The sequence below is a fragment of the Phocoena phocoena genome, chromosome 20 (genome assembly GCF_963924675.1).
Source record: "Phocoena phocoena chromosome 20, mPhoPho1.1, whole genome shotgun sequence".
Classification (NCBI taxonomy): Eukaryota; Metazoa; Chordata; class Mammalia; order Artiodactyla; family Phocoenidae; genus Phocoena; species Phocoena phocoena.
In genome coordinates this window covers 12,358,975-12,386,902 of record NC_089238.1, presented here as the reverse complement: position 1 = coordinate 12,386,902, position 27,928 = coordinate 12,358,975, and the positions used below count along the sequence as shown (strand labels likewise).

The window sequence follows — 27,928 nt, the reverse complement described above, 5'->3', positions numbered from 1 at the left end:
ACAGGGCAGGGAAGGCAGCACCAGGGCGCTGTCCACCGGGTGGCCCACCACAAGGCAGCCTCTGACAGAAGCAGCAACCCAGAGGCAGGGCTGCCCATGGGCGCCCCAGCCAGAAATTCAGGTGGGCCCCACGGCTCCATGCTTCGCCCCTCACTGGGGCTTTATGTTGATTAAAAACCGGCATCTCTCCAACTGCCCAAAGGCCTGGTCCTGGGGCAGGCAGTGGAGAGTCTCCCAAATCCTGGTCTGGGCACAAAGGTGAGGGCAGGATAGGATCCTGTAGGCAGGGCCACTAGGACCACTGAGGTGAGTTTGGCAGAGGGCTGAAGAAAAAACTGGAAATGGGGGTCAGAAGGTGAGGGATGGGGACACAAACAAAGAAGGCAAAATAAAAAGTTAAAAAAAAAAGCCCCCCCCCCCCCCGCCCCGGGTGGTGACGGCAGCCGCGCGTGCGTCCTGTGGCAGTGGCAGCGGCGGCAGGCAGCTCACTCTGCTCACTCTCGGATGCTGGCCGAATAGGAGAACTGGGGGAAGTGGGTCCGCTGGTCCAGTTCGAGTAAGCCCAGGCTGTCATCTGCGGGGGTCGGTGGAGGTGGATTGGGGAGAAGCGGTCTGCAGGGGGCCCGGGCACCCCACCCAGCCCCGGGAAGGGCTGCAGCCAGACCACAGTGCAACCCCCAGCTGGCGCGCTGTCCCCAAGAACGAGAACGGGGACCACCGGACCGAGGCTCAGGGGCTTCCTCTCAGCCACAGCTCCACCCCGGGCCAGAGCCCTGGCCCACAGGCCCCACAGCCTGCTCACTCAGCCTCCCGAGCTCCCCCCAGCTCCCCTGCCCCAGGCCACACCGGGGTCCAGCCCAGACTTCTATGGCCCAGCCCCTGCCCTGGGCGCCACTCCTACCCCCAGCAATCCTCCCCTCCACATGCAGCCGAGGCGGGGGTACTTGCTAAAGCCCTGATGCAACCCTTCCCTCCTCTGCCCAAGACCCTTCCGTGGCTCCCCGTGCAACACATCCATACTCCTCCAGTGGCCCCCAATATCCTCCTGCTCTGGTCCTGATGCCCTCGCCCATCCCCCATCTATTCTGACCTCTGCAATGCTCCCATTTCTGGGAGTCCCGTATGCCACTCCTTCTGCCAAGAGCAAGTCTCAGCTGCCATGTCTCCTTCTCCAGGAAGCCCTCCCTGACTCACAGGCCAAGTCAGGCATTTCCTCTGAGCTTCTCCAGACCCGGTACTTCTAATACCACAGGCCTGATCACTCTGGGCTGTCACCCCACGTGGACTCTGAGCTCCCTGAGGGCAGGACCCAGGGCTGTCTCGTCACGGCTGTGTCTCCAGCACCGGGCAGGTGAGAGTAAGAACTCAAACAGCTACAGAATCACTGAACCCATCCAGCCCCAAAGACCTGAGCAACTTGGGAGACAACTATGGGCACTGATGACTCCTCAAGTGTCTCCTGCCCAGACCTCTCCCCCGAGTGCTGCGGCCAATGGCTCCTGGTGACCCTCACCAGGTCCACCGGTGGGCCAACGGCGAAAGCCCTGGCGAACATACTGCAGGGTAAAATGCCCAGACACGGAGGGGGACCTGTGAGCTTCCTCCTGGAGAACTGGGCCAAGAGCAGACCCCACCCCTCCACCGCCCAGCCAGGCCCACGGGGAGAGGGGGCCTCAGACACTCACAGCGGTCCGGGGGTGTGATTGTGATGGACTGGGCGGTGAACTCGTCGTCAAAGTACCTTGTGTCAACCTCAGATGTGACCTGAGGTTTGAAGGGTGGCAGGAGCTGTGGAGGAGACGAGTCCAGGCTCAGGTCCCTGAGGAGTGGAGGCCTCAGCCAAGGTCACCCGGGAGCGGCCGGGCTCCCGCGGGGAGCAGGCAGGCAGTGGGCTCACCTTCTTCTGCACCACGTCCTGCCAGTTGATACTGAGGAAGAACCTGTGCTCCATGACCTCCGTGGCATCACTGGGCCCCCCGCCGAGCCTGGGCAGAGACGGCCATCAGCACCCGCCTCCCGGGGCAGCCGGGGCCTGGGAGACGGGCTTTCGGTGCAGGCCCTGAACAACCTTTAACAATTCTGTCCCGCCACAGACCACCACCTCACAGAGGAGGGAGCTCCTGTGCCCAGGGTCACATCCTGCGAGCTGAGAGGGTGGGCTTGGCAGACGGCCGCTTCACATCCTGGCTCTGCCACCCTAGGCTGGGTACAGGGCCACCCTGTTCCTCAGTGTCGCCATGAAACAAGGCAGGGAGGCCAGAGGGCTAAGCACAGGCCTAGCCAAGGGAGTGCTCCCTAAGTGCCAGCTGTGGGGACGATCAACACACACCAAGCACCCCACGGGCGACTGCACCTGTGGGCGCTGCCCCCTCCGGGCCGAGGGAAGTGGCAGCAGGTGACACTGGGCTGGGCAGGGCAGACGCCAGCCCTCACCTCTGCTTGGGGTCCTTCTTAAGCAGCCCAGCAAGCAGGGACTTGGCCTCAGGGCTGAGCGTGCGCGGGAAGCGGATCTCCTCCATGAGAATGAGCTCGAAGAGGCGCTCGTGGTCCTGGTTGTAGAAGGGCAGGCGGCCGCACATCATCTCGTACATGACCACGCCCAGCCCCCACCAGTCCACTGCCCGGCCGTAGTCGTTGTCCTCCAGCACCTGAGCAAGGGGGGGCGATGAGGGGCCAGGCCCACATCCCCCGGGGCCAAGGCGCTGAGAGGGGCCCGAGGGGGACACGGCCCTGCCCGGGGCTGGGAGGGCCACCTAAGGAATTGGAGCCCTGCCCTCAGAGGGTCTGGGCGGGGGAAACACACAGGGCTGAGGGCCCCCTCCTCCCTTGGCCTCACACGCCCCTGGGCCCTCCAGCCCCAGACACCTCGGGCGCCAGGTATTCAGGGGTCCCACAGAAGGTTTTCATGGTGGCCCCGTCACTGACGCCCTCTTTGCACAGGCCGAAGTCAGTGATCTTGATGTGGCCATCTTTGTCCAGCATGAGGTTTTCCAGCTGTAGGAAAAGCCAGTGAGTCAGGGACACAACGTACCTCAGGGTTTCCTGCCACCCCTGAAACCCCACACGCCCCTGCCCTTCCCTGGAGGAGGCTGTGGCCTGGGGTAGTGGCAGCTGTGCCAGGGGCTCCAGGGGGGACCAGAGGTCACACCCCAGCAGAGGGTTAGGCCCTCCAAGGCTCAGGGAGAGGCCAGACCCGACCCCTCCCCAGCGCCCCCTGCCCCCAGGGAGCTGGTAAGAAGCGGGGCAGGGAGAGACAGGAGCCAGGTCCTGCCCAAACTGCTTCCCCGACTATGGGCCGCGGCTGTCACACTTCGGACGTAAGGAACACTGTCTTTCTTTCTCCTCTTTTTTCCTAAACTTAAGACAAATGGGCACTTTAGTGGGCCTCTGTGTAACCTCCGCCAGGTCAGTAAAGAACACCACCTGCCCCTTAGAAGCCCCGCGTGCCCCTTCCCTGTTATTAGCCACCACCTCCTCCAACACAGAAAGAACTTTACTTCTCTGCTTTTTAACATTTTTTCCACCTATATATACACACTGTAAACGATGCAGATTGGCCTCATCTGTCCTGGCTTTCCCCTCAGCCTTAGCCCGTGAGACCCACCCAGGCTATCGTGTGTGGCTGTAGTTTGTCCTCTTGAACTGCTGTGCAGAGTTCCACTGTGTGGATACACCTTCATGTCTTTTACCCACTTTCCGACAACGGACACTTGGGTTGCTTCCAGTTTGGGGTCAGTGTACACAGCGCCGCTAGGAGCTGGTGCGTCCACATTGAGATAGACACAGGCACCTGTTCCCGCACATGCTCCTAGGGCAGAATGACTGTCTCACAGGGGACACGTGTGTCTGGCGTTGGTGGGCTCAGTCGGGCCATCTCCTAAAGCGCTTGGACCAACTGACACCCTCTGGCTGCACAGCAGGAAGCCTGGAAGGGCCCCACGTAGGGCCACCTGCTGTGGAACCACCCACCTTGGGCCTGGGTGGGAGGCTCAGCTCCGAGAAGGACAAGACAGACAGACCCTCCATGGAAGGGGAAGCTCAGCAGATGGGCAGAAGGCCTGTACACGGCCTGCCCAGCCAGGAGGCGACGGCGCGCTCACCTTGATGTCACGGTACACCACGTCCCGCGAGTGCAGGTACTCCAGGGCTGAGACGATCTCCGCACCATAAAAGCGGGCCCGCTCCTCCGTGAAGACGCGTTCCCGGGACAGGTGGAAGAACAGCTGCCAGCAGAGGAGGCAGGGGAGGTGAGACCCCGGCCCAGAGGAGGGGAGGAGGGGACCGTGTGCGGCCCCGGCACCCAGCCCACTGATGAGGTGACACCTGCCCCACGAACCGGCAAGTGACGGCAAGAAAGCCCAAGTGAGGGGCGGTGAGTAGAGAAGAACTCACGTGAGCCAAAAAAAAGAAAAGAAAAGAGAAAGAAAAAAAGAGCAAGGGATAAAGAGCAAAGGATAGACACCAGGCGCTGAGTGGAGAGTGAGTGGGGTGGCAGGAGGGGGCAGGTAAACGATGAGCGACAGCCAGCAAGCAGAGGACCACGACTCAGGACCAAGTGACAAGCTGTGAGACCAAATGGGAGAGATGAAGCCAGCGAGTGACACGTGCGTGGAGAGAAGGGTGTGAGGGGCGAGGAGTGGGTGACGGTGAGCGACAGCAAGTGGCTGAGCGCTCTCATCAGGAGGCCGCACTGACAGCAGAGGAACGGGGGATCCTGGCCCGCAGACGCTTTCTCGGCGCCCTTAAGAACGTCCTCGTAGCACTGTTGGCCAACCACCCACACAGCCCTCTGCACAACTTTCTGGACCTCAGTTTGCATCCTGCCTACCAACTCACTAGCTGTGGAAACTTGGACAAGTCACTTAACTGCTCTGAGCCTGTTTTCCCTCCTGCACGACAGAAATGGTGATGCCTGCCTCAAGGGGAGGGGGGCGGATGGAACAAGATGACACCCAGCAAGTCTCCCTCTGCCCCCCACACCCGGAAAGGCAGCCAGGGGGCAGCTGCAGCTCACCTCGCCACCGTTGGCGTACTCCATCACGAAGCACAGGCGGTCGTGGGTCTGGAAGGCGTACTTCAGCGCCTGTGGGGAAGGAAGGCGGCCGGGCTAGGAGGTGGGGAAAGCAGGGCTCTCCGCTCGGCCCTGGGAGGCAGGGGCGCTGCTGATTCTGCACACACACACCCCGGCTCAGGCCGTGGGGATCAGGCGGCCAGGTTTCAGATCTCAGCTTCACCTTTTGTGGCGTATGAGTGAGCTCAGGCCCTGACAGCAGGGAAGGGGTTACTGTGCTCAAGGATCCTGTATTCTGCCTTCAACTAGGCCTCCAAGAGGCACAGCCAGGGGAGAAACTATGTTCTGAGCAACCAGAGCTGTTTCACATCTCTCCTCTTCCCATGTTACAGTCAAATGGGTAAACCTACACACACATCCACATCCACACACGCGACGTTTGCTGGCTGGGAGTTGGCAGTGGGAGCCAACCCCCAAAACAGGCTGGACAAGCGATCTGCCAACAAACAAGTAGTTCTCAAACTGCGTTCTAAGGAGCCCTACAGAGAGGTCCTAAGAGAACCCTTAGGTGACCCCCTGCTCACAACAACTCTACTGCTCCCTGTCGTCTACACTGAAGAACCTGGTAAGATTTCATTTGAACAAGTGCTTTGGCTCAGTAGGACACCTGGCCAACAAGTGAGCTAGAGAAACAACCCGTAAGCCATCTTCAACCTGGTCCATTCAACTGATGGCTGCTGGCCTTGATGGAGGCTGTAGCCAAAGAGGCGTCTTGTCTGCTCAGCTAAGTCGACAGGCAGCACAGTAGTGACACACCTGCTCCTAGGATTGCCTCTTAAACGTAACAAAATAACGTGCCCACCGGACAGAGTGCCTCTAACCCACAAAGACGGCAGCCACGCTCTCCTGGGGCCATCTTACAACCTGGTATCATCAATCGGCCGAAGGCACCATCTACGAAGAAGCTGCCACCCCTGGTGTCTTGGTTCAGGCTGCCCGGAGAGCCCACAACACCGTGCCCCAGCCATCTGGCCAACACCAAGTTTGTTCTTCACAGTGGCAGGGGTCAGGCTCTTCCCCTGCGCTCTGTCCTAGGGAGCCGGCCTGGAGGCCCCACAGGCAGGCGAGGCCCTGCCTGGGACAAGAGTGCTACTCACAGTGAGGAACGGGTGCCTGGTGTTCTGGAGGACGCGGCTCTCGGTGACCGTGTGGGCGACTTCATCCTGCAGACAGAGGCTGGGTGAGGGGCGGGAGGGTCCCACCACGTCAGCCACACCCCCCCGCCCAACTTGAGAGATGGCAGAGCAACATCTTGGTGATATCCAATTCCATTCCTAGTCAATACACAGACAGAATGCTACCATTCACGAGCCCTGATGAAACAGCACACCCAGGCAAGCACACTCCGTGGCTCGCTCTCAAAGCCATAAGGCGAGAAGCTGATGGTGACTTCACAAGGGAGGATCAGGCTGTCACCACCTGAACCCACGGGCCAATTCTGACATCCCTGGGAGGGGCGGGGGGCGAGCAGACATTTTGAGACCCCTAAGGTAATGCCACAGGCCACGGGAATCACCACCTATAAATGTTCTTGAAGGACCTGGATCTAATCAGGACGCTAGGCTGTGAGCAGTGGTTCTCCATGTGTGGTCCCCACACTGGCAGCATCAGCGCCGCCTGGGAACTTGGAAAAATGCAAATTATTGGGCCCCCTCCTCGGACCCATGAATCAGAAACTTAGGGGGCGGGCCCAGCACAGCGTCACAGGCCCTCCCCTCCCAGGACTCTAACATGGGCTTGAGTTTGGTATCTGAGTGCACGGCAGAGAGCTGCAGTGCCCAGACACTGGCTCTGCAAGGGGCAAGTCTGTCTCCAGGGGATAATGTAATAACATCGGTAGTAATGTCAAAGAACATTTTTGACTGTCACAACTCGGGGGTGGAGGGGTGCCCTGGTAGAGGCCAGGGGTGCTGCTACATGTCCCACAGTGCACAAGACTGCCCCACAGCAGAGAATGGTCTGGTCCAAATGTCAGTGCTGAGGCTGAGAAGCCCTGCCGTGGACCGATGACACCAGGGATTGTTAATTCTGTTGGATATGATCACAGTACCGTGATTATAGTCTTTAAAATCATCATCTGTCAAAAATACACATCTAAGTAGGTATGGCTGAAGATCTGTGACGTCTAGGACATGCCTTAGAGTACTCCAGAACAACAAACGAGCAGGGCAGAGGTAATGAAACAAGACTAGCCAACGTTAGTTAATGTTGACGCTGATGACTGCTAAATCGGAGTCCATTATATTTATTTTTCTTTAAAAAATGTTATGTACATTAGGAATTTCCTATTTTAAAAACTTTAAATAAGGAAAAAAAGGAATAGAACTCCATTCCTGGCCCAGCCTCCTCCTGAGACACCCTGAGCCAGGCCCCACCCTTGTGGCCTCCCCACAGGCCCTCTGCCGCCACAGGGGCTTCCTTCAGGCCTGACAGCACCTGCTGGGTGAGGCCCCAGTCACACTCCCCCCACCTTCCTTCCTGGTGCCCAGAGGGTGGGGGACTCAGCAGGCAGGGCCCCACTCTCTGGGCCTCAGGCTCCCCTTCTCTGGGGACACACGGGTTGGGGGACACAGCAGCAGACCCGGGAAGCGGCCCGCCCAGTGCGTGCTCCTGACTGCCGTCAGGCTCCGAACTGTGTCCCCCACAGCGGCCAGCCCGCAGCAGCCCTGGGAGGGCCCACCTTAGCGATGATAACCTCCTTCCGCAAGATCTTCATGGCGTAGTAGCGGCCACTGGCCTTCTCCCGCACCAGGATGACTTTGCCAAAGGTGCCCTTGCCCAGGAGCTTGAGATAGTCGAAGTCATTCATGGTCTGCCCGGGATGGGGAGAGAGTCGGACAGTCAGTGTTTGGCACGTGGCCCATGGGAAGAAATTTTAACAAAGAAAAGAGAAAAATCAAAGGACACTGTTGCCAAAGTGCTCAGGCAGGAGCAGGAAGGGAGGCTCCGGGCAGCAACTGTTTGTTCTGAAGTGGCCTTCAGACCAAGGCTCTCCCACCATTCGGCTCTCCCAGGGACGGGGGCCCTGGGAGGCTGAGCCTAGGGTTCTGACGTGGGGGTAGACGGGTCTTCACAACCCCCCGGGATAAGGCTGCCCCTCACCCTGCGGGCCCAGAGCAGTACCGGGGCATCTACAACCTGAGATCACCCAGTCTACAGGGCAGTCATGAAGTGTCCTGGCTGGGCCCGTGCTCGCGGTACGGCAATCAAGGGCGCAGGGCCAGGGCTGAGAGGGAGGCGGGTGCTCACAGACTGGCAGGCCCCAACCGCTGGCCACCCGCCTCCCCAGCACTTACCACCTTGGCCCGCGCCTTGCTCACCGCCACTTCCATCTCCTCGGCTGCACAAGAGTCGCCGGCGGAGCCACACTTGTAGTCCATGGGATCCGCACCTGGGCCCCGCTGCTTGAGGCTGTTGGCAACCATTTGGATGGCCTGCATCCACTCCTCCCTGTGTGGGGACACATCCAGGGAGCTAAGGGTCCTGGGGCGCCGGTGCCTCGGGGCAGGAAAGGCCGAGCCCCATATGCCCCACGATGGACGAGCAAATGGTCAAACACCTTCGGGCATTTTGTTGAGATGTGTCTGACCTGGTGGAGCTGGAGGGACCAGACTGAAATTTGACAGACCCTCTGGCTGTGGTGGGTGGGAGAGGGCAATAGCAGAATAAGGACAGAGACCATCTGTGTCCCAGAAGGGGCCTGACCTGAGGGCCACTTGAAGTCAGGCAGTAATTACATGGCTAGAGGGGAGACTGCCTTTCTTCACAGCCCCCTAAAAATAAGCCGCCGCCCTGAACCCTGAATGAGAGACGGTGCTCCTCTGAGCCCCTCAGAACGAACGACAAGCTCACGCGTGCACGTGACCAGTGTTCTGCAAAAGAGAATCAGAGCAGAAGGAGGCATTCATTAGCCAAAAAAGCTGCAGATCCTACAAAGCAAGAGGTGACCGACATGACTCCCTGGAGGTGCCTGTCTGCTGGGAGCACATGTCAGGGACCATCCTGGTGGGGCAGGGACCGGGGAGAGAAGGTGGCGGACACGGAAGCAGGTCCCAGCAGAAGGCAGACGGGTTTAAGAACAATACACTAGTTCTGTCACTCATGATTTAGAACTTGCTGGGAAAGAATTTTCTTTTGATACTTGCAAAAGTTCTTTCTGTAGAGAGGGAAAATGCATCTAGGAGAAAAAAGTAAAAAAGACCACACACCAAAAAGAAAAAAATATGAAGCTGAACGATACTAAATTGTCCACACCTCTCCATCATTTGGGACCCACCACACAATTTTAGGTGGCTGAGCCCAATATCTGTTGAACCCCCCATGGATTTTGCTTAGGTCTATAAAAGCCACGTGAACAGTTCTGGCTGAGCTCCGTGCCTCGCTGAGCAAAGCAGCCACCCAGCCGACGGGTCCCAGCTCACACCTAGAAGCTCTGCCTGTCCAAGTGGCCTCACTCACATGAGATCACGTTTCCTAAGACAGATGCAAGTGTACCATGAGCGCAAACATCAGGTGCTGGCACACCAGCCCTCCCCAAGCCCGAGCAGAGCCTGAGGGCCCCGTAAGCCACATATGTCCACACCCCGGCACGAGGCCAGGGATTTGGTCTGTTCATACATGGCGTGAGCCAGCACCCCGGCAGGTACTCGGTAAGCATCTGGGGAGTGACTGGCAACCCACACCCCGAGTGGCCCCAAGCCCAGCGCACACCCAGGCAGAGCAGCGCGAGCCTCTCCCCTCCTTGACCCACTGCCTCAGGTTGGCATTTCTCAACGCGTTTTACCCATGCCCTCTTTGGAACAAATAACAGTACAAATCCCTATCCCTACATTAATATTCCTGTTTTTCAAAAAAATAGGGGTAGGGGGAACATATCCCGTGATAGGCTTTACCCGATCATAACTGTCCTCTTAGAAATTTTAAAATGTTGACTTTGGGTATATGACTGTGGACTGAAAAAAAAAAAAAAATCACCGATCTCCTAAGACATGCTGAATATACTAAAAAGAAAAAAATACGCATATACCTCACATATACAGATCTCGAGGGACTGTCACATAAAAAAAGCAACTTGCAGACCAAGATATGTAGTGTGCTATCATCTTTGTAAGGGAGAACGCAGTCCATCAACAGGAGCCTGAATGAACGAGAGACTGGAGCTTCCACACCACAGGAGGGAGCACGGGAGGCAGCTCTGTGGGGCCTCTCTGGGCAGCAGAGCTGGTGCTCAGAGCTGGGGCTCAAACAGCAACTCTGCCACCTGGGCAAGCCCAGGCCTCCCAGCTCGCCCCCTCCTTGGTACACTGGGGGCACTGAGACGCTAGTGAGCTGCTGTGTGCAAAGCCTGCACCCAGAGAAAGTGCTTGACTCAAGGATGGGGCTAAAGACACTGGTGAGACCTGGACCCTACCCATCTGGAGCCAGAACCCACGGAGATGCAGGAGGCTGGTCGGGGGTAACTCTCCCGCTGCCCGACAAGCCCCCGATCCTGTTCCAACTGGACCGAGGTGGCAAGGTTGCAGCACTCAGAATTGCAGAGAAAAAGCAAGGGCCTCCGTCCAGGATACTCCCCAAGGGTTTGCAACATGGTGTCTGGGGCAGAGGGGAGCTCCTACCCAGGGCCGGGGCTGACGTGCCTTCCAACCCTCAAAGGAGAGCCCCCAGGGGAAAGAGCCTCCTGCCCCGAGGGACATACAGAGAAAAATAACGCACACCACCGCATTCCATGCTCCTCAAGAGGGCTGGAGGGGGAGGGGCCGTGCTTCTGATGAGAAAACTGAGGCACATGGAGATGGAGTCACCTGCGGAGAGGTCAGGAGGCTAGGAGGCAGCGGAGTTGAGCCCCGTGCCTGGGCTTCCCCCGGCCCCGGCACCACACTGCCCGCCCTGACGAGCTGCAGCTTCCTCCCAGACCAGGCCCACCAGGCCCCGGAGGAGCAAGCAGGGCAAACTCGCAGGAAGGCTCAGGGAATAAGGGCCACCGTGCCGAGGAGCCCAGGAGCGGGCGAAGGGAAAGCCGCCTGTCGGGAGTCCTGCCCCTTCCCGGAGGCAACACCGGGCAGGCCACTTGACCTTCCGGGGCCTCAGTGGGCTGACACGTGGAGCGGGGACCAGAGGGTCGTGTGAGGGCGCACACGATACAAAGCGCTCAGGACAGTGCCAGGCACAGAGAATTCACCCAGCCAGCCTGCAAATCCCTCCCGAGTGTCTTCCACGTGCCAGGCCTCGTTCTGGGTGCTGAGGGTGCAGCAGGGAACAAGCCCCACTGGAGCTCCAGGCCTAAGGGAGAAGACAAGTATGTCATGGCTCAAAGGCAGGGGCTGGAGAGGAAGCCCCTTCTCAGAGGGTGGTCAGGGAAGGCCGCTCTGAGGAGGTGGCACGTAAGCCGGGATCTGGAAGACACCCCTGGAACGTGGGACATCCCCAGTGCCAAGAACAGGGACTTAGCTGTGAAATAAATGAAACGGAGGGAAGGAGGTAGGCCTTCGAAGTGCCAAGAGGGAAAAGAATACAGGCAGAGTGACCAGCGTGGCCAAGGGCCCAAGGAGGGAGCCTGGGGTGTCTGTGGAAGGCACAGCAGGTGCCAGCATGTGTGGAGCCAACAGAGAGAGAGGAATGGAAGGGATGAGGGTAGGAGCGAGGACAGGCCACACCCGGCTCCACGAGCCACTGTGTGAGGGAGTTATGTCTTGATCCTTAACATCACAGGAAGTCCTGGAAGGGTTTATCAGGGGGGTGACAGGATCTGGTTTCGGCTTTAAGTAGGCAGCTGCTGTGTGGGGTACGGACTGGGAGTCGAGACAGGAAGCAAGAGGGGCTATGGTAGTACGGAGGCAAAAGGAGCCAGTGGCACAGGAGACGGAGGAGAAAAAAGGCACCAACAAGTGCGATTCCATGGGGCGCCCAGGCCAGGCGCACCCACATCCATGTCCTCTTCGTCCCTCACGACAGCCAGGGAACTGAGCCCCACTGCGAAAGTGGCACGGTGGCTGGTCTGACTCCAGACCCCGGGCCCCAGCCCCGGGCTACCCTGCTAGCAGAGCAGAACGAACTGCACCCTGGAGGGAAGCTCGGTGAACTGGAGGTGGCCGAGCTGTCCTTAGTGCACAGGCCTGTCCTCGTCACAGCCGACTGCTGGTCTAATGGCAGATGGGGACCTCTCTCCCTAACAAGGGCCCTCCTCTGAACCAGAGGGGTGTTCACAGCTGGAGGGCATCTGGGGTCTCCCTCTGTTCAGACACTCTCAGATGGGCTGACTTGGCTGACCCAGGTCCAGCCCTGCCTGGTAGGGAAAACCCAGGCCCTTCCGATCTTCTTTCTTTTACTCTGCAACTCTCTGTGCCTCAGCTTCACCATCATTATGCCTCTTCAGCAGGTGAGGAACTCCCTCCTAGAAATGTTGTGAGGATAAATGAGTTAATACATGTAAAGACCTTAGAGTAAGGTCTGGCTCAACAGAGCATTCGTTCTAATTATTCTTTTATTCATTCAACAAACATTTACTGAACACCTAGTTATATTCCCGGCACAAATAAATAAATAGGAAATGTCAGGAATTCCCTGGTGGTCCAGTGGTTAGGACTCCGTGCTTCTACTGCAGGCCCCTGCAGGGCACGGGCTCGATCCCTGGTTGGGGAACTAGGATCCCGCAAGCTGTACTGCATGGCCGAAAAAACAAGAAGAAAAAAAGAAAATGTCACACCAGGTAGGGTAGGTGCTATGAAGAAAAATAAAGCAGGGTAAAGGTAACAGTCATGGAAGGCAGAGCAGGACACTCTGAGAAGGTGGCATTTGAGCAGAGACCTCACAAAGAGAACTGTAATGATATCTGGGGAAAGAGGATTCTATGCAAAGGAAACAGCAAGTGCGAAGGTCCTGAGGTAGGAAGTGTGCTTGGCATGTTTCAGCAACACCATGGAGACCAGGGTGGCTGAAGTTGAGGGAATTGGTGGTAGGAAATGATTCTGGAAAGGAGTCCAGATCACGTAGGACTTTGTAGAGTAGAGCATCAACTTTGGAGTTTACTCCAAGTGGAACTAAAGCCACTAAGAGTCCTAAACAGAGAAATTACAATGTAAGATTTACATTAAAAAGATCACACTAAAGTGATGCACTATTAAGCGTACCTGCCAAGACCAAGGGTCTGCAGACTTCTCCTGGAAAGGGCCAAATAATAAATATTTTAGGCCTTGCAGATCACACAGTCCCTGTCACAGCTTGGTCACTACTCAATTCTGCCACAGGACAGCAAAAGCAGTCATAGATAATTGGTAAATAAACGGGTGTGTTATGTTCCAATAAAACTTTATTTATGAAAATAGGAGGCTAGGGACTTCCCTGGTGGCACAATGGTTAAGAATCCACCTGCCAATGCAGGGGACACGGGTTCGAGCCCTGGTCCGGGAAGATCCCACATGCCGCAGAGTAACTAAGCCCGTGTGCCACAACTACTGAGCCTGCGCTCTAAAGCCTGCGAGCCACAACTCCTGAGCCCACGTGCCACAACTACTGAAGCCCGTGCGCCTAGAGCCCATGCTCCACAAGAGAAGCCACGGCAATGAGAAACCAGCACACCGCAACGAAGAGTAGCCCCCACTCACCACAAGTGGAGGAAGCCCGTGCGCAGCAACAAAGACCCAATGCAGCCAAAAATAAATTAATTAATTTAAAAAAAAAAAAAAGGAGGCCGGGCAATAGTTTGCCAACCTTGCTTCAGACCTTATTTCTGGTTTACAGGAAATACAGGCACGGAGGAACAAAGAAAACAGTGCCAAAAAGCAAAAATAAGACACATCCAGAGTATGCGACATCCTACAAGACAACTAGTCTGGCTTGTCAAAAAAAAAAATTAATGTCGTGGTCGGGGAAGAAAGACAAAGGCTGAACTAGATTAAAATAGGCCAGAGACAACATGTACCTTGGTTTTTCAAATCTTGGTCTGAAAAACAACATTTTGAGGACAACTGGGGAAATTCAACTACGGCACAGATCTAGAGAGGATGTTAGTAAATACATATTATCAGTGATCATCTCAGGCATGATAAGGGCACCAGGATTCTGTAGAAGAAAGTCCTTACTCTTAGGAGATGCCTGCTGATGTATTAAGGAGAAACGTGTCACAAAGTACGAACAGAAGTTCAAGATACAGCATAAAACACAGCCAGGGGGGCTTCCCTGGTGGCGCAGTGGTTGAGAGTCCGCCTGCCGATGCAGGGGACACGGGTTCGTGCCCCGGTCCGGGAAGATCCCACGTGCCGCGGAGCGGCTGGGCCCATGAGCCACGGCCGCTGAGCCTGCGCGTCCAGAGCCTGTGCTCCGCAACGGGAGAGGCCACAACAGTGAGAGGCCCGCGCACCGCAAAAAAACAAAAGCCACACAGCCAGATGAGGCAAGCGTGGCAGATGCTGACTGCTGAACCTGGGGGCAGGGTATCTAGCTGCTCATTTACGATGCTGTTCTTTCAACTGTTCTGTCCACCTGAAACAACAAGTTGGGGCAGGGAGTCGGGGAATCGCTCTAGGTGCCCTGGGGGGAGCTGACTGGGGGAGGAAGTGAGCAGGCCGCTGCAGCATCCAGGCAGCCACCGGTCACCAGCGCGGCCCCTGCCGGTCCTCACCCCGCCCCCACCCCTCCCCAGGCTCAGGCCTGCACAGGGCAGTGAGGACAGCCACGAGCAGAGCAGCCTCCCTCTTCTGGGTTTCTGGCTCACACCTTCCCTGGGGTTAAGGTCAGCAATCTGGGGTTTGGTCTCAGAGCAATCCTATCAGATTTCTTTCTAGTGGCAGTGGCAGGTATGGAGAGAAGGAGGAAGCTGGGGGCTCTCTAGCCCGCACAGTCTTAGTAAAGGGATTCTTCCCCACGCCAAAGAGCATGGTACCTTCCTATAATGGAAACTACAGCAGGTCTCTCGCCTACTAAAACGTTTTGCCAGCTCCCCACTGCTCCTTCTCCAGGCTTGCGAAGTGTGTGCCAGGTACTGCTGAGTCAAGGGCTTCCTGTTTATCATCCCCCTGAATCTTTCAGCAACCCTGTGACAAACCCCAATCGATTCACTGCTTGCCAAGCCCTGTGGGGACCTCCATCTGGAGTCCAGGCGCCAGCTGAGCTTGCCAGCTTCAAGGCCTCCACTTCCCCTCTTCCAAGACCCCTGGCCCTTGATTCTTCAGTGATGCTTAACCCTCTTGTCCCTGGAATGACAAGCTGCCTCGCCTCCAGGCCTTTTCACATGCTGCTCCCTTTTCCTGAAGCCACCTTCTTCTTCCTATCTCCACGGCCAACTCCTAGCCATTCCTCAAAACTCAGCCCAACACCTAGACCCTATGCACCTACCGGTCTCAATTTGCTTTTACTGGCAGTCCATGTTTCTGTGCCCAGTTTTCATCTGAGTAACACCTCAGCTGGCCTGCGATGGTCACCCTGTTCCCCATGGTGGGGCAGGTATATTTTTAATCTTGGGAAGCTTTGCAATGACAATTACGGTATAGATGACAGTAATATGTCTTATGATACTGTGTTGTGTATGCTCTAGAAATGCACTGTCCACTAGCCATATGGGGCTATTTAAGATAATTAAATAAAATACAAAATTCCGTTTTCAGTCTCATCAGCCACATTTCACATTTCGAATGCTCAACAGGCACATGTGAGTAGCGGCTACCCTCTTGGACACCACAGCTGTTGAACATTTCTATCATGGCAGAGACTCCTCTTGGACGGCACTGTTTTAGGTTTCTCCAGAGGATCAGCTGAATCCTCACCCCACAGACAAGCTAAAGGAATCTTTCTCAAAGTGAAGCCAAAGGGACAAAGTGAGGGAAAAATAGTTGCCGCTCATTACAAAGATCTAAGCTCTCTTATAAAGAGCTTTCAGAAATGAATAAGCAAAAGACCAAGTACCCAAAAGAAAAACAGACAAAGGATATGAACAGACAGTTCAGAAAGGGAAACTCACATGGTCCCTGAACACACGAAAGGACACTCAAACTCACCAAACGTTTGGTAAAAATCCAAGCGTTTGAAAACACAAGGCTGCGAGGACACTCTTAGACATGGCCTAAAAGAAGCATTTCTCAAAATTACAAATGCATGTTCCCCTGTGACCCAGCAATCCCACATCTAAGAATTCATCTTACAGATTTAACTATAAGTATGTCGAACAAGGTAAGCACAAGGTACTGCTTATCTAATTATAATTATCTCATTATAATTATCTCATTATTCTAATGAGCCCAAAAGGCTGAAGCAACCCCCGTCACCATGAATAAAGAACTGCTAAACAAACTCGGGGACACAGACGTGCAGCTGTTAAAAAAAAATGCAGCAGCAGCAACTCTATATATACTGAAGTGGAGAGAGTCCCCAACATGCATTAAATAAAAAGCAAGTTCAGAACCGTTTGGGTACAATGCCACCTTTGGTGTAAAAAGAAAAAACAAGGGGAGCAGGGCACCGGAGTCCTATCTGAGTGAGCTTGTCTGCGTTCACGGTGAGGAAGCTCTTGCAGGATACGTAAGAACAGCGGTTAACTTGCGGGTCAGGGATGGTGGGGTGTTACGGGGCTGCAGTGAGAGCGAAGCTTTCACTAGACACCTCCTTCTGCTGTTTGATTTCTCAACTAGGTGAATGTGTACCTCTTCTGATTATTAAACTGATCTTTTAAAGAACTGAGTTTCTAGACCACCTGCCTCGAAATTAATGGAGATGCTCATTAAAAATGCAGCTCCCTGACCCTCTGCAGATCTCTAGACAATCAGAGGCCCGAAGTGGCCCAGAGCGCCTCACTGTTAACAAGCCCCCCCACCCTGCGATTCCAATGCAGCCCCCAGTCTGAGGACACGGGGCAGTGTGGACGGGAGTCTGTGGGCTGAGAAGCCCTGCACGTCCTAGCTGGCAAAAGGGCTGAGATGGGAAACTCCTAAGGAGGGGCTCAGGGCAATCTATCCATCTGCACCCCTTCTCCTCACACAGAGCCTGGCCGCTCTCAAAGGGCCGCCACACGGAGGCCCAGACTTGCCTCTCATCCGGAGAGTCTACATGGAAGGTCCTCTCGATGACTGTGGTCCACTGCAGGCAGCGTATGACGAAGGTGTTGGGCCGCGGTCTCTCGGTCTTCATCAGCTGGCATTCTGCAGAAGAGGGATGTGAGCAGGGAGGGTAAAGGGACAGCCCTGCCAGTCTGCACCCCACATTCCCCAAGCCACCTCCGGTGTGCCAGCCCCATGACACTTTAGTGACCGAGACAGCCCTGGCCTTGCCCCGCAGGGCTCAAGGTCCAGTGTGTGTATGTGGAAGGGAGACAGCCCTTCCAGTGATGGCTCAGTGGTCAGGGCTGTGACCAGGGTGGGGAGCCTAAGAGGCAGCCAACCCAGCCCAGGGGCTCAGGAGGCTTTCCCTGAGGAAAGGGCATCTCTGCATTGAGCTCTGAAGGCAGAAGGGTGCGTCGTATACAGAAGCCTAGAGGTGAGAGAGGGCCCAGCTTACTTAGGGAAGAGCAAATTCCGTGTGAGGCGGGGAGAAGTGAGAGACAGGCTGGAGAGGTGAGCAGAGGCCAGCCTGCGGGGCTCAGGGGGCATGGCGAGGAATCTGGACTTTGTCTTGAGGGCAGCAGGCAGCCGTGGAAGGCTTTAAATAGGGAAGGGACATGAACAGATTTAGACGGATCCCTCTGGCTGCCATGCAGAGGGTGAGAGAGAATGGAGGCCGGGAGCCCAGGAGGCTGGGGCTACACCAGAGTGTGGGAGGGGAGGGGAGGGAAAGACAGGTAGATGGGCCACAGAGGAGGTACAGAGAGGCATCTGGGATGACACCCTGGCCTCTGGCCTGAGGATGAGGGGGCAATAGGGCCCTCCCAGAGAAGGAGATGGGGAGCAGAAGGTTGGGGAGGGAGAGGAGACCCAAAGGCCAGTTTGGGACACGTTGGGTATCCCACGGTGGGCATCCCAGGGAGAAACACGCAGGAAGCTCCTTGGCGCAGGAGGGAGAGTTCAGGGGAGAGTTCAGGAGGGAAGCCAGGGCTGGGGACAGCCACGTGGGGGTCACGAGCACACAGGAAAGCCACCAGGACAAGGCTTTAAGCAGGAGAGAGAGGGGCGTGGGGGCTGGATTGCAGAGCGACCAGGTGGGGTGGCCTCGAGAGGCGAGGCTGGGGAAGAGGCTAGAGCAGGGAGCTAGTGGGGAGGGGACAGTGGCCTGGGCTACGAGGTGGCGGTTGAGGTATCTTTGAAATGTTCTAAGGAGGTGGGACAAGGATGTGGTGACCAATCAGGTCAGCGGGGAAGGAAGGTGGCAGCGGGCTGAGGGCAGGTTCTGTGAGGCCCAGGCAAGGGCTTTGCACCGGTCAAGCTTTCACTGGTCAGTGTCTGGCAGGAAGGCACCACTTCGGGTACCACAGAGGGGACAGAAGGCCGGAAAATGCCCCAGCTTCTCTCTGCTTCCCGCTCTCCACTGCTGACCAATACACCCCCCAGGCCCAGTAACACGGCGGTGGAGCAGGGAAAGGGTGCGAAACAGATCTGAGGGCAAAGAGGCCCCAGACAGGCCCACAGCCCAAGAATGATCGAGCCCCACGTGTCCCCCACACCTGCCAGCCGTCCTCTGAGCCCCTGAGACGCACCTGCAACAGAGAAGTTGTTTAAGGGGGGCAGGGTCTGGTCGGGGGCCTCGGGCCGCTCCTTATATCCAATGAAGGAGCCGTCGCTCTTCAGCAGGAAGTACCGGGGCCGCCAGGTCTTGATGTATTCACCTGTACGAAGGCAGGGCGGGAGGGAGAGAGGTCAGGGCAGCCAGCCCAGTGTGGCAGTGCCTCACAAGGGGCACCACACTGGGAGGAGGATGGACAAGAGGGTGGGCAGGAGGGTGCTTCTCCTGGGGAAACCCTCGAGGTGGCCCCTGCTAGTGCAGGCTGGGCACTGGGCTGGGCCCAGTGATCCAGAGGTCATGCCTGGCAGGAAGGCGCCTGCCGCAGCGCCTCAGGGCACCAGCTGCCTCAGCGTGTGTCCAGCAGTGAGCCATCCTTGCCAGCGCGTGGCCCAGTCCCAGGGGAGGCCCAGGCTTCCAAACACACATGCCCTGTGGCCCTGTAAGGCCAAATCCCATGGGCGGGTATTCACCAGTACAGCTGTGCAGGTGGATCAAATGTCAAAACACTGTGCCAGGCGGGGTATAACTGTTGCTGTGCCCTCCAAATGCTCCTTGACCCCTTCCATTTTTTCTAACCATGAATATCCAGGCACCCTGTACACACACACACGCAGGTGCACACTATAAGGACCCACTCCTCAGAGGGCTGCTAAGGACTAAAGTAAGATGGTGAAACATATATCCACACAAAAAACATAAATGTCCACAGCAACACTATTCATTATAGTGAAGGGTGGAGGGACCTGCCTGGTGGTCCAGTGGTAAAGAATCCACCTTATAATGCAGGGGACGCAGGCTCGATCCCTGGTTGGGGAACTAAGATCCCACATGCCGCGGGGCAACTAAGCCCACATGCCACAACTACTGAGCTCGAGCGTCTCAACTAGAGAGCCTGCGTGTCGCAAACTACAGAGCCCACGCGCCCTGGAGCCCATGCACCACAACTAGAGAAGAGAAAACCCGCACGCCACAACTAGAGAGAAGCCCAGCACCGCATCGCAAGAGCCCATGTGCTGCAACAAAAGATCCCACATGCCTCAACAAAGATCCGGCGTGCTGCAGTTGCAGCTAAGACCCGATGCAGCCAAAAATAATAAATAAATAAATAAATCATAAATCTTAAAAAACAAAGAGTGGAAACTCAAATGTTCATCAACTAATGAATGGATAAACAAAACATGACATATCCGTATGATGGAATATTAATATTAGTCATAAAAAAAAATGAAACGTTGGGAATTCCCTGGTGGTCCAGTGGTTAGGACTCCGTACTTCCAGTGCAGGGAGCACGGGTTCGACCCCTGATTGGGGAACTAAGATCCCTCGTGTCGTGCAATGCGGCCAAAAGAAAAAAAAAAAAAAAGGAAATGAAGTATTAATACATGCTACAAGGTTGATGAATCATACCTTACGCTAAGTGAAAGAAGCCTGTCACGAAGGATCACAAATTATATGATTTCATTTACATAAAATGTCCAGAATGGGGAAACTTACAGATATGAAAAGTTGATTAGTGGTTGCCTATGGCTGAGGAGGGGGCGAGTCTGGGGGGAGATTGGAGGGTGATGGCCAAGGGGGAGTCCTTTTTAGGGTAGTGAGAATGTTCTGAAATCGATTGTGGTGATGGGTGCACAGCTCTAAATACCCTGAAAGCCACTGAACTGTACACTTTAAATGGCTGAATTGTATGGTATGTGAATTATATCTCAAGTTGCTAAAAAAAAAAATGAGATTTCGAATATAAAGCAAACATAAAGCACTCAGCCTAGCTAGGGCCCAGCACACCAATAAATCAATAAATACTCTTTATCATCAGTCCACTGGGCAAGCAAAGAGTGTGCCAGGCCCTTCACTCACATAGCACATGGAGAGGCAGCATGGCAGGGTGCGCGCCAATAAGTCACCTCACTTCTCTATGTCTTCGTTTCCTCTTACGAGGATATCCATTAATTAATGATAATGATCAGATAGTGCTATACAGCGCTACTTTGTGCCTGCCAAGCACTGTCCTAAGTATCTTATAGGTTTTAACTTGTTAAATTCTTTCAAATGTAGATACGAAATGATTCCATGTATGTAAGGTTCAGAAACTAGCAAAACCCCAAATTCAACAGCACAATAAAAGGACTATATACCATGACCAAGTGGGTTTTATCCCAGGACTGCCAGGGTGGTTCAAATACATGAAAATCAATCAATGCAGTATATATCATGAAGGGTAAAAAACACAAGGTCATCCAGATTGACAAAGAAAAGGCATCTGACAAAATCCAACGCTCTTTCATGATAAAAATACTCAGTAAGCTAGGAAGAGAAGGGAATTTCTTCCACAGGATAAAGGACATCTGTGAAAAACCCACAAGTTAACAACATACTCAATGGTGAAAGGATGAAAACTTTCCCCTAAGATCAGGAACGAGACAAAGATGTCCACTTTCACCACTGCTATGAAACACTGTAATGGAAGTTCTAACCAGAGAAAAAGAAAAAGAAAAAGATAAAAAGTATCCAACTTGAAAAGGAATAAGTAAAAGTATCTCATTTGCAGATAACATGATCTTATATACAGAAAATCACAAATAATCCACAAAACAATTACTAGCGCTAACAAATTCAGCCAAAGCAACACACAGAAACAAATTGTTTCTATACACCAGCAATGAATAATCCAAAAAGGAAATTAAGAAAACAATTCCATTTATAACATCACAAGGAGGCAAAGATTTATACACTAAAAACTACAAACACTGCTGAAAGAAATTAAAGACCTAAATAAATTCAAAGATCCTGTGTTCATGGATTGGAAGACCTGATATTAAGATTACAATACTATCCAAAGCCATCTACAGATTCAACACATTCCCTGTCAAAATTCCAATAGCCTTTTTGGCTGTTGAGGAAGAGTCAACCCTCAAATTTACATGGAATTCAAATTCATGTGGCAAGGGGTTCCAAACAGCCAAAGCAATGTTGAAAAAGAAGAACAGGGCTTCCCTGGTGGCACAGTGGTTGGGAGTCCGCCTGCCAATGCGGGGGACGCGGGTTCATTCCCCAGTCCGGGAGGATCCTGCGTGCAGCGGAGCGGCTGGGCCCGTGAGCCATGGCCACTGAGCCTGTGCGTCCGGAGCCTGTGCTCCGCAACAGGAGAGGCCACAACAGTGAGAGGCCCGCGTATCACAAAAAATAATAATAATAAAATAAAAGAACTCATACTTCCTGATTTCAAAACTTACTACAAAGCTGCAATAATCAAATCAGTGTGGTATAAAGATAAACATATAGACCAATGGAGTAGAACTGAGAGTCAAAAAATAAACCTACATACTAATGGGCAACTGATTTTCAACAACAATACCAAGACCATTCCAGGGGGGAAGACCAGTCTCTTCAACAAATGATGCCGGGACAACTGGATACCCACATGCAAAAGAACAGAGTTGGAACCCTATACCATATACCATATAAAAAAATTAACTCAAAGTGGATCTACCTAAATATAAGAGCTAAAACTATAAAACTCTTAGAAAAATACACTGGGGTAAATCTTCCTGACACTGGACTTGGCAACAGATGCTTAGATATGACAACAAAGGAAAAAATAGATCAAGTGGACTCACTGAAATAAAAAACTTTTGTGCAAAGGATGTTATCAAGAAAATAAAAAGATAACCAAACAGAATGGGTGAAAATATTTGCAAATCATATACCTGATAAGAGTCTAGTATCCAGAATACATAAAGAACTCTTACAACTAAGAAACAAAAACACAGTCTGATTAAAAAATGGGTGAAGGGGGGGGAAGGGTAAGCTGGGATGAAGTGAGAGAGTAGCATTGACATATATACGCTATGAAATATATAATAGATAGCTAGTAGGAAGCAGCTGCATAGCACAGGAAGATCAGCTCAGTGCTTTGTGTCCACCTAGAGGGGAGGGATAGGGAGGGTGGAGGCAGGTGCAAGAGGGAGGGGATATATGTATACATATAGCTGATTCACTTTGTTTTACAGCAGAAACTAACACAACATTGTAAAACGGTTATACTCCAATAAAGATGTTAAAAAAAAAATTAAAGAGCAAAAAAACTTGATAGACTTGATTGTATAAAACTATGAACTATATGCCAAAAATCAGTATTGACACTTTTGAAGAGTTAAAATCTTAAAATACATACATAACATAATCAATACAAGATATGAATAGGCATAAAAATAATTTACCCAAATCTTAAAAGAAAAAAAAGGGTGAAGGACTTAAACAGACATCTCACCAAAGATATACAAATGGCCAACAAGCATATAAAAAGATGCTCAACATCATCAGTCATTAGGGAAATGCAAATCAAAACGAGATACCACTTAATACCCACCAGGATGGCTTTTATTTAAACAAAAACAAAAACAAAAAAACTAAAAGAAAAAGAACAGGTGTGGGTGAGGATGTGGAGAAATGGAAACCCTGTGCACTGCTGGTGGGAATGTAAAGTGGTGCAACCCTGTGGAAGCTTGGCGCTTCCTCAAAAAGTTAAATACAGAATATACTGTACATTACACATACAGAATGTATGACCCAGGTTTTATACATTTCTTACCCACATTATCTAACTATATACAATAGATTATAAATAATATAATCTAATAGATATATATGTCCCAGCAATTCCACTCCTAGGTGTATACCCCCCCAAAATTGAAAACAAGTACTCAAATCCTTGTATACAAATGTTCATAGCAGCACTATTCACAATAGCCAAAAGGCAGAAATACCTTAGATGTCCATCAACAGACATACGGATAAAGAAAATGTGGTATATTCATACAATGGAATATTGTTTGGCTATAAAAGGGAAAGAAGGGGCTTCCCTGGTGGCGCAGTGGTTAAGAATCCGCCTGCCAATGCAGGGGACACGGGTTCGAGCCCCGGTCCAGGAAGATCCCACATGCCATGGAGCAACTAAGCCCATGTGCCACAACTACTGAGCCTGCGCTCTAGAGCCTGTGAGCCACAACTACTGAGACCTCATGCCACAACTACTGAAGCCCGCGTGCCTAGAGCCCGTGCTCCCCAACAAGAGAAGCCACCGCAATGAGAATCCCGCGCACTGCAACAAAGAGTAGCCCCCGCTCACCGCAACTAGAGAAAGCCTGTGAGCAGCGACAAAGACCCAACACAGCCAAAAATAAATAAATAAATTTAAAAAGAAAAAAAAAAAAGGAATGAAGTACTGATACGTGCTACAGCATGGATGAACCTCAAAAACATTATGCTGGGGGCTTCCCTGGTGGCACAGTGGTTGAGAATCTGCCTGCCAATGCAGGGGACACGGGTTCGAGCCCTGGTCCGGGAAGATCCCACATGCCACGGAGCAACGAAGCCTGTGCGCCACAACTACTGAGCCTGCGCTCTAGAGCCCGTGAGCCACAACTACTGAGCTTGCGTGCCACAACTACTGAAGCCCGCGCGCCTAGAGCCCGTGCTCCACAACAAGAGAAGCCACCGCAGTGAGAAACCCGTGCACCGCAACGAAGAGTAGCCCCCGCTCGCCGCAAATCGAGAAAGCCCGTGAGCAGCAGCAAAGACCCAATACGGCCAAAAATAAAAAAATAAATAAATTTATTTTTTAAAAAAAAGTTATGCTAAGTGAAAGAAACCAGACTTTTGTGGCCACATATTGTATGATTCATTTATATGAAATGTCCAAAATAAGTAAATCCATAAAAATGGAAAACAAATTGGTGGCTGCCAGGGGCTGGGAGGAGGGGGAATGAGAACTGACTACTTAACAAGTACAGGGCTTTCTTTCAGGCAGATGAAAATGTTTGGGAACTAGACAGAGGTAGTGGTTACACAACACTGTGAATGTACTAAAGGCCACTGAATTGTGCACTTTAAAACAGTTAATTCCGTGTTATGTAAATTTTACCTCAATTTTAGAAAGAAAAACAAAACTAGAAAAATTCATCTACTCTATTGGAGGTTGGGAGAGTAGTTACTGCTTGGGAGAGGCACAGGGGCTTCTGGGGACGGACTGACTCTATTTCCTGCCCTGGACACAGGTTTGGGGGTAAGCTTATAATCCAGGCACTTACCTGTGGTGCTTTATGTATCGGTAACAAGCTAAGAAAAAAAAGAAACCTCGAAGGAACAATATCCTCACGACAATCCCATTTTACAAGTGAGGAAACTGAGGCACAAGGAGGTCTCATTACCTGCCTGAGGCTCACAGCTGTTGACTGGGAGAGCTGGGATTGGAACCCAGGTTTGCTCTGTCCAGAGTCCACGTTCTTGACCACTACGCTGTCTGCCTCTAAATTGGCAGACGGGGCCTGGCCTGGTGGGGCCTGGGAGAGAGCATGCTGAGGCTGTGTCAGAAAGGACACCCGCACATGGCATAAGGGACCCATTCCTTGAGTGGACCTTGCTGAGCAAGAGGCAGCATGTGAGCCAGGAGCTGTCTCAGGAGTTGGAGCCTGAACCTCAGCACCACCACCTCCTTGCTGAGACCTCAGGCAAGTCAGTCTTCCTGCCAACCTTCAGCTTCCTAGTCTGCGACGGTGCCCACCTGACGGGGCAGTAATGGAAATGCAACAAAACTGGGTCTGCCTAGAGCAGAGCCCCGGGCCCGGCAGAGTGGGCACACAGTAAGCCGGAGCTGCTGTTATTTCAACCACCAGGGGTGGGGTAGGGTGGGGCAGCGGGGGTGTCCAAACAGCTGCAGGGCCCACTTTGCCTTACCCACCTCTGCCAGCTGCTGCTCAGGATGACAGGCACTGGAGAGACCCAGGAGTGACACGCACGCATGTGTGTAGCTATGGTACAAACCCAAGGCAGGTGGTCATCTCAGCAGCTTGTCTGGGTCCATGCAGGTAAGTGGAGACACTGAAGGTCTAGGAGGGGCTGAGATCCACTTAATGCCATCAGCATTAATGCCAGAGACAAAGCCCTGCCCCGGCCACAGTTCTCGGGCCACCTTCAGGGCTCTGCCAACCCAGCCTAGCGAGCCACGGGCCACGGAAACTCAGGAGCCTGAGACCCTGGCACACCCTAACACACTCGCACTATCCACACACACAATCCCAAACGTTCATTCAACAGTTACCGAGTGCCTACTGCATGCCAAGCACTTTTCTAGGGCACTGGGGACATCTCAGTGAACAAGCCAGATAAAATCCCTGCCCTCATGAAGCTGACAATCTCAGAGGCCTGGGTTGTTGACCCATTTCACAGATGTGAAACCAAGGTTCAGAGAGATGACACAGCTTACCCAGTCACACTGAGAGGAAGTGGCAGAGCCAGGGTTGACACCTGCCGAGGTTCAGAAAGCTCCATCAACAGCCCCAAACTCAGGGTCCAATCTGGGTGGGTAGGCCAAGGTGTCTTGAGTACCACCCTGCCTGGAAAGAGCAGCAGGAAAGGATTCTCCCCCGCTCAGTGTGATGGGGGAGGCCTGGCCTGGGGAGCCACCTCCGTCCCTCATCACTGCTCCCTGTCTGCGGGCTGGGACAGGGCAGGATGGGCGGGCACCTCTCCCAGTTTCTACAGGGCCAGCCCCACCAGCCTCCTCGCCCCCTTTAAACATGCCTGGCCCACTCCCCTCTGTGGACTCACGGGCTGTCCCCTTCGCCCTTGCCCCAGTTAACTGTGGGGCTCACTCCCCCGCGTCCCTTCAGATCTTTATTCAAACCCCCCTTCTCAGTGAGGTCCTCACTGACCACCCCATTTGGGACAGCCCCCCTCACACCCCTCCTCCTGCTCACACCTGTCTACTCAGGTGCCATGGGCTCTCCCCGCCAATGTAAGACATCAACAAAAGGATGGGGACTTTTGGCTCATCTGGTTCACTGCTGTGTCTCCAGCACCTAGAACAGTGCCTGGAACACAGGAGCTGCTCAACAGATGTCTGCTGAGTGAATGAAAGCGCACAGAGCGGCTACCCCCAGGCCTGGCGTCCCCCTCCACAGGGGAAGGTCTGCGGAAGCCAGGACAGTCTGCCTCCTTCGCTCCTGGGCGCCTGGACAAGCTGACTCTCAGCACGTGCCTCTTCTAGCTGCCCCTGCACACGGCAGCGTGGGCGTTAAGTGTGCTGGTTCTGGGGCAGGGGCCTGGGGCCTAAGGGTCTAGTCTCTTAGTCTCTTCCCTGTAAATGACTGCATTTCTCAGCTGCCCACCAGCACAAGCAGACCGGGTCACGCGCCGGCTCACAACATCCTGGGCTTCTGAACGCCTGGAGAGTTAAAGCCCTTTCCATGGAGTCGAGGGCCGACGGTCTGCTGCTGCATCACCGCTCTGCCCACCTCCTCCAGCTCGCCCTCGCTCGCTCTGCGCCAGCCACACTGGTCACCTCTCCGGTCCGGACACAGTCCCACCTTTGTCCTTGCTGTCTCATTCCCTGCAACACCCTTGCCTGTCTATCCGTGTGGCTCGCTCCCTCACCTCCTCCAGGCCTCTGTTCACTGTCCCCTCCTCAGAGCCGCTTCCACTGAACCCCATCTTTCTCCAGCCCGTTCTCCCTCACAGCTCCTATTTTTCACAACAGCACTTACCACCTGACATTATGTCTGTTTATCTGTTTATTGTTTGTGCCCCCCGCAATGGACTGCAAACTCCATGAGGGCACCACAGTGTCCTCGGAGCCTGGGGTGGCCAGCCCGGCATACCACACACTTCGTGAGTATTTGCTGAATGAATAAATGCTGAATATCATCTCACTGTGTGACTTCAGTTAAGTGACTGACCCTCTCTGAGCCTCAGTTTCTTCACTTATAAAATGGGGCTACAAACAGGATCACTAATGCAGAGGCAGAACTTGAGGCGTGGCCTGGAGGCTCAGGCAGGAGGTCCAGCTAGGCCTGGAGGCTCAGGTCCAGGCACAGCCACAGTCCCTCTGTCCAGACTACTTTCAAAGATCCCATGAAATGGGCTGGTAAGGAGCTTCTGACCAGGGGCAGGGAGGGAGGCAGACAGGGCTTGGAATGCTGGCTCCTCAGGTGGTAAAGACCCTGTACCTCTGCCTCTCAGGGCACAGCTGCCAGGAGAGCCAGGGCGGAAAGGGGAGACACGCAATCCCGTGGGCAAAAGCAGCCCCTTACCGCGCTTGTGGAGCCAGCCTTCTTTGACGACAGACACCTCGTTCATGGTGGCAGCGTGACAGGCTGTCACCTAGCTCGGGACAGCTCAGGGCAGCAGGACATGCAGGAGGTGCGGTGGACAGAGCACAGT

The 27,928-nt window shown here is 53.8% G+C and overlaps 1 protein-coding gene across 4 annotated transcripts; it reads right to left on the bottom strand.

Moving 5' to 3' along the window:
- Window positions 1-127: 127 nt before the first annotated feature.
- Window positions 128-27,928, bottom strand: AKT2 (AKT serine/threonine kinase 2). Of its 4 annotated transcripts, none has more exons than XM_065899183.1 (13): window positions 27,799-27,928; window positions 18,684-18,812; window positions 17,081-17,196; window positions 8,368-8,517; window positions 7,752-7,883; window positions 6,169-6,234; window positions 5,015-5,083; window positions 4,101-4,223; window positions 2,866-2,994; window positions 2,434-2,648; window positions 1,898-1,985; window positions 1,686-1,788; window positions 128-574 (listed from the first exon to the last, which is right to left on the bottom strand). In XM_065899183.1, exons 1-13 carry the CDS (start codon window positions 27,842-27,844, stop codon window positions 495-497), a joined length of 1,446 nt encoding a protein of 481 aa, XP_065755255.1. In that variant the 5' UTR covers window positions 27,845-27,928; the 3' UTR covers window positions 128-494. The 4 variants fall into 4 exon arrangements, with proteins under 4 accessions (XP_065755255.1, XP_065755256.1, XP_065755257.1 ...); XM_065899184.1 differs by having other exon boundaries at window positions 434-574; window positions 8,368-8,521; window positions 17,085-17,196; window positions 27,799-27,849; XM_065899185.1 differs by having other exon boundaries at window positions 495-574; window positions 8,371-8,517; window positions 27,799-27,844.

Excerpts from the sequence above, each read along its gene's own strand:
- AKT2 (XM_065899183.1), bottom strand. The coding sequence starts at position 27,844 with ATGAACGAGGTGTCTGTCGTCAAAGAAGGCTGGCTCCACAAGCGCG. Across the intron at positions 17,197-18,683 it reads AAACAACTTCTCTGTTGCAG|AATGCCAGCTGATGAAGACC; the intron begins GTGCGTCTCAGG and ends CCTCTTCTGCAG. Across the intron at positions 2,995-4,100 it reads TGGTGTACCGTGACATCAAG|CTGGAAAACCTCATGCTGGA; the intron begins GTGAGCGCGCCG and ends CTTTTCCTACAG.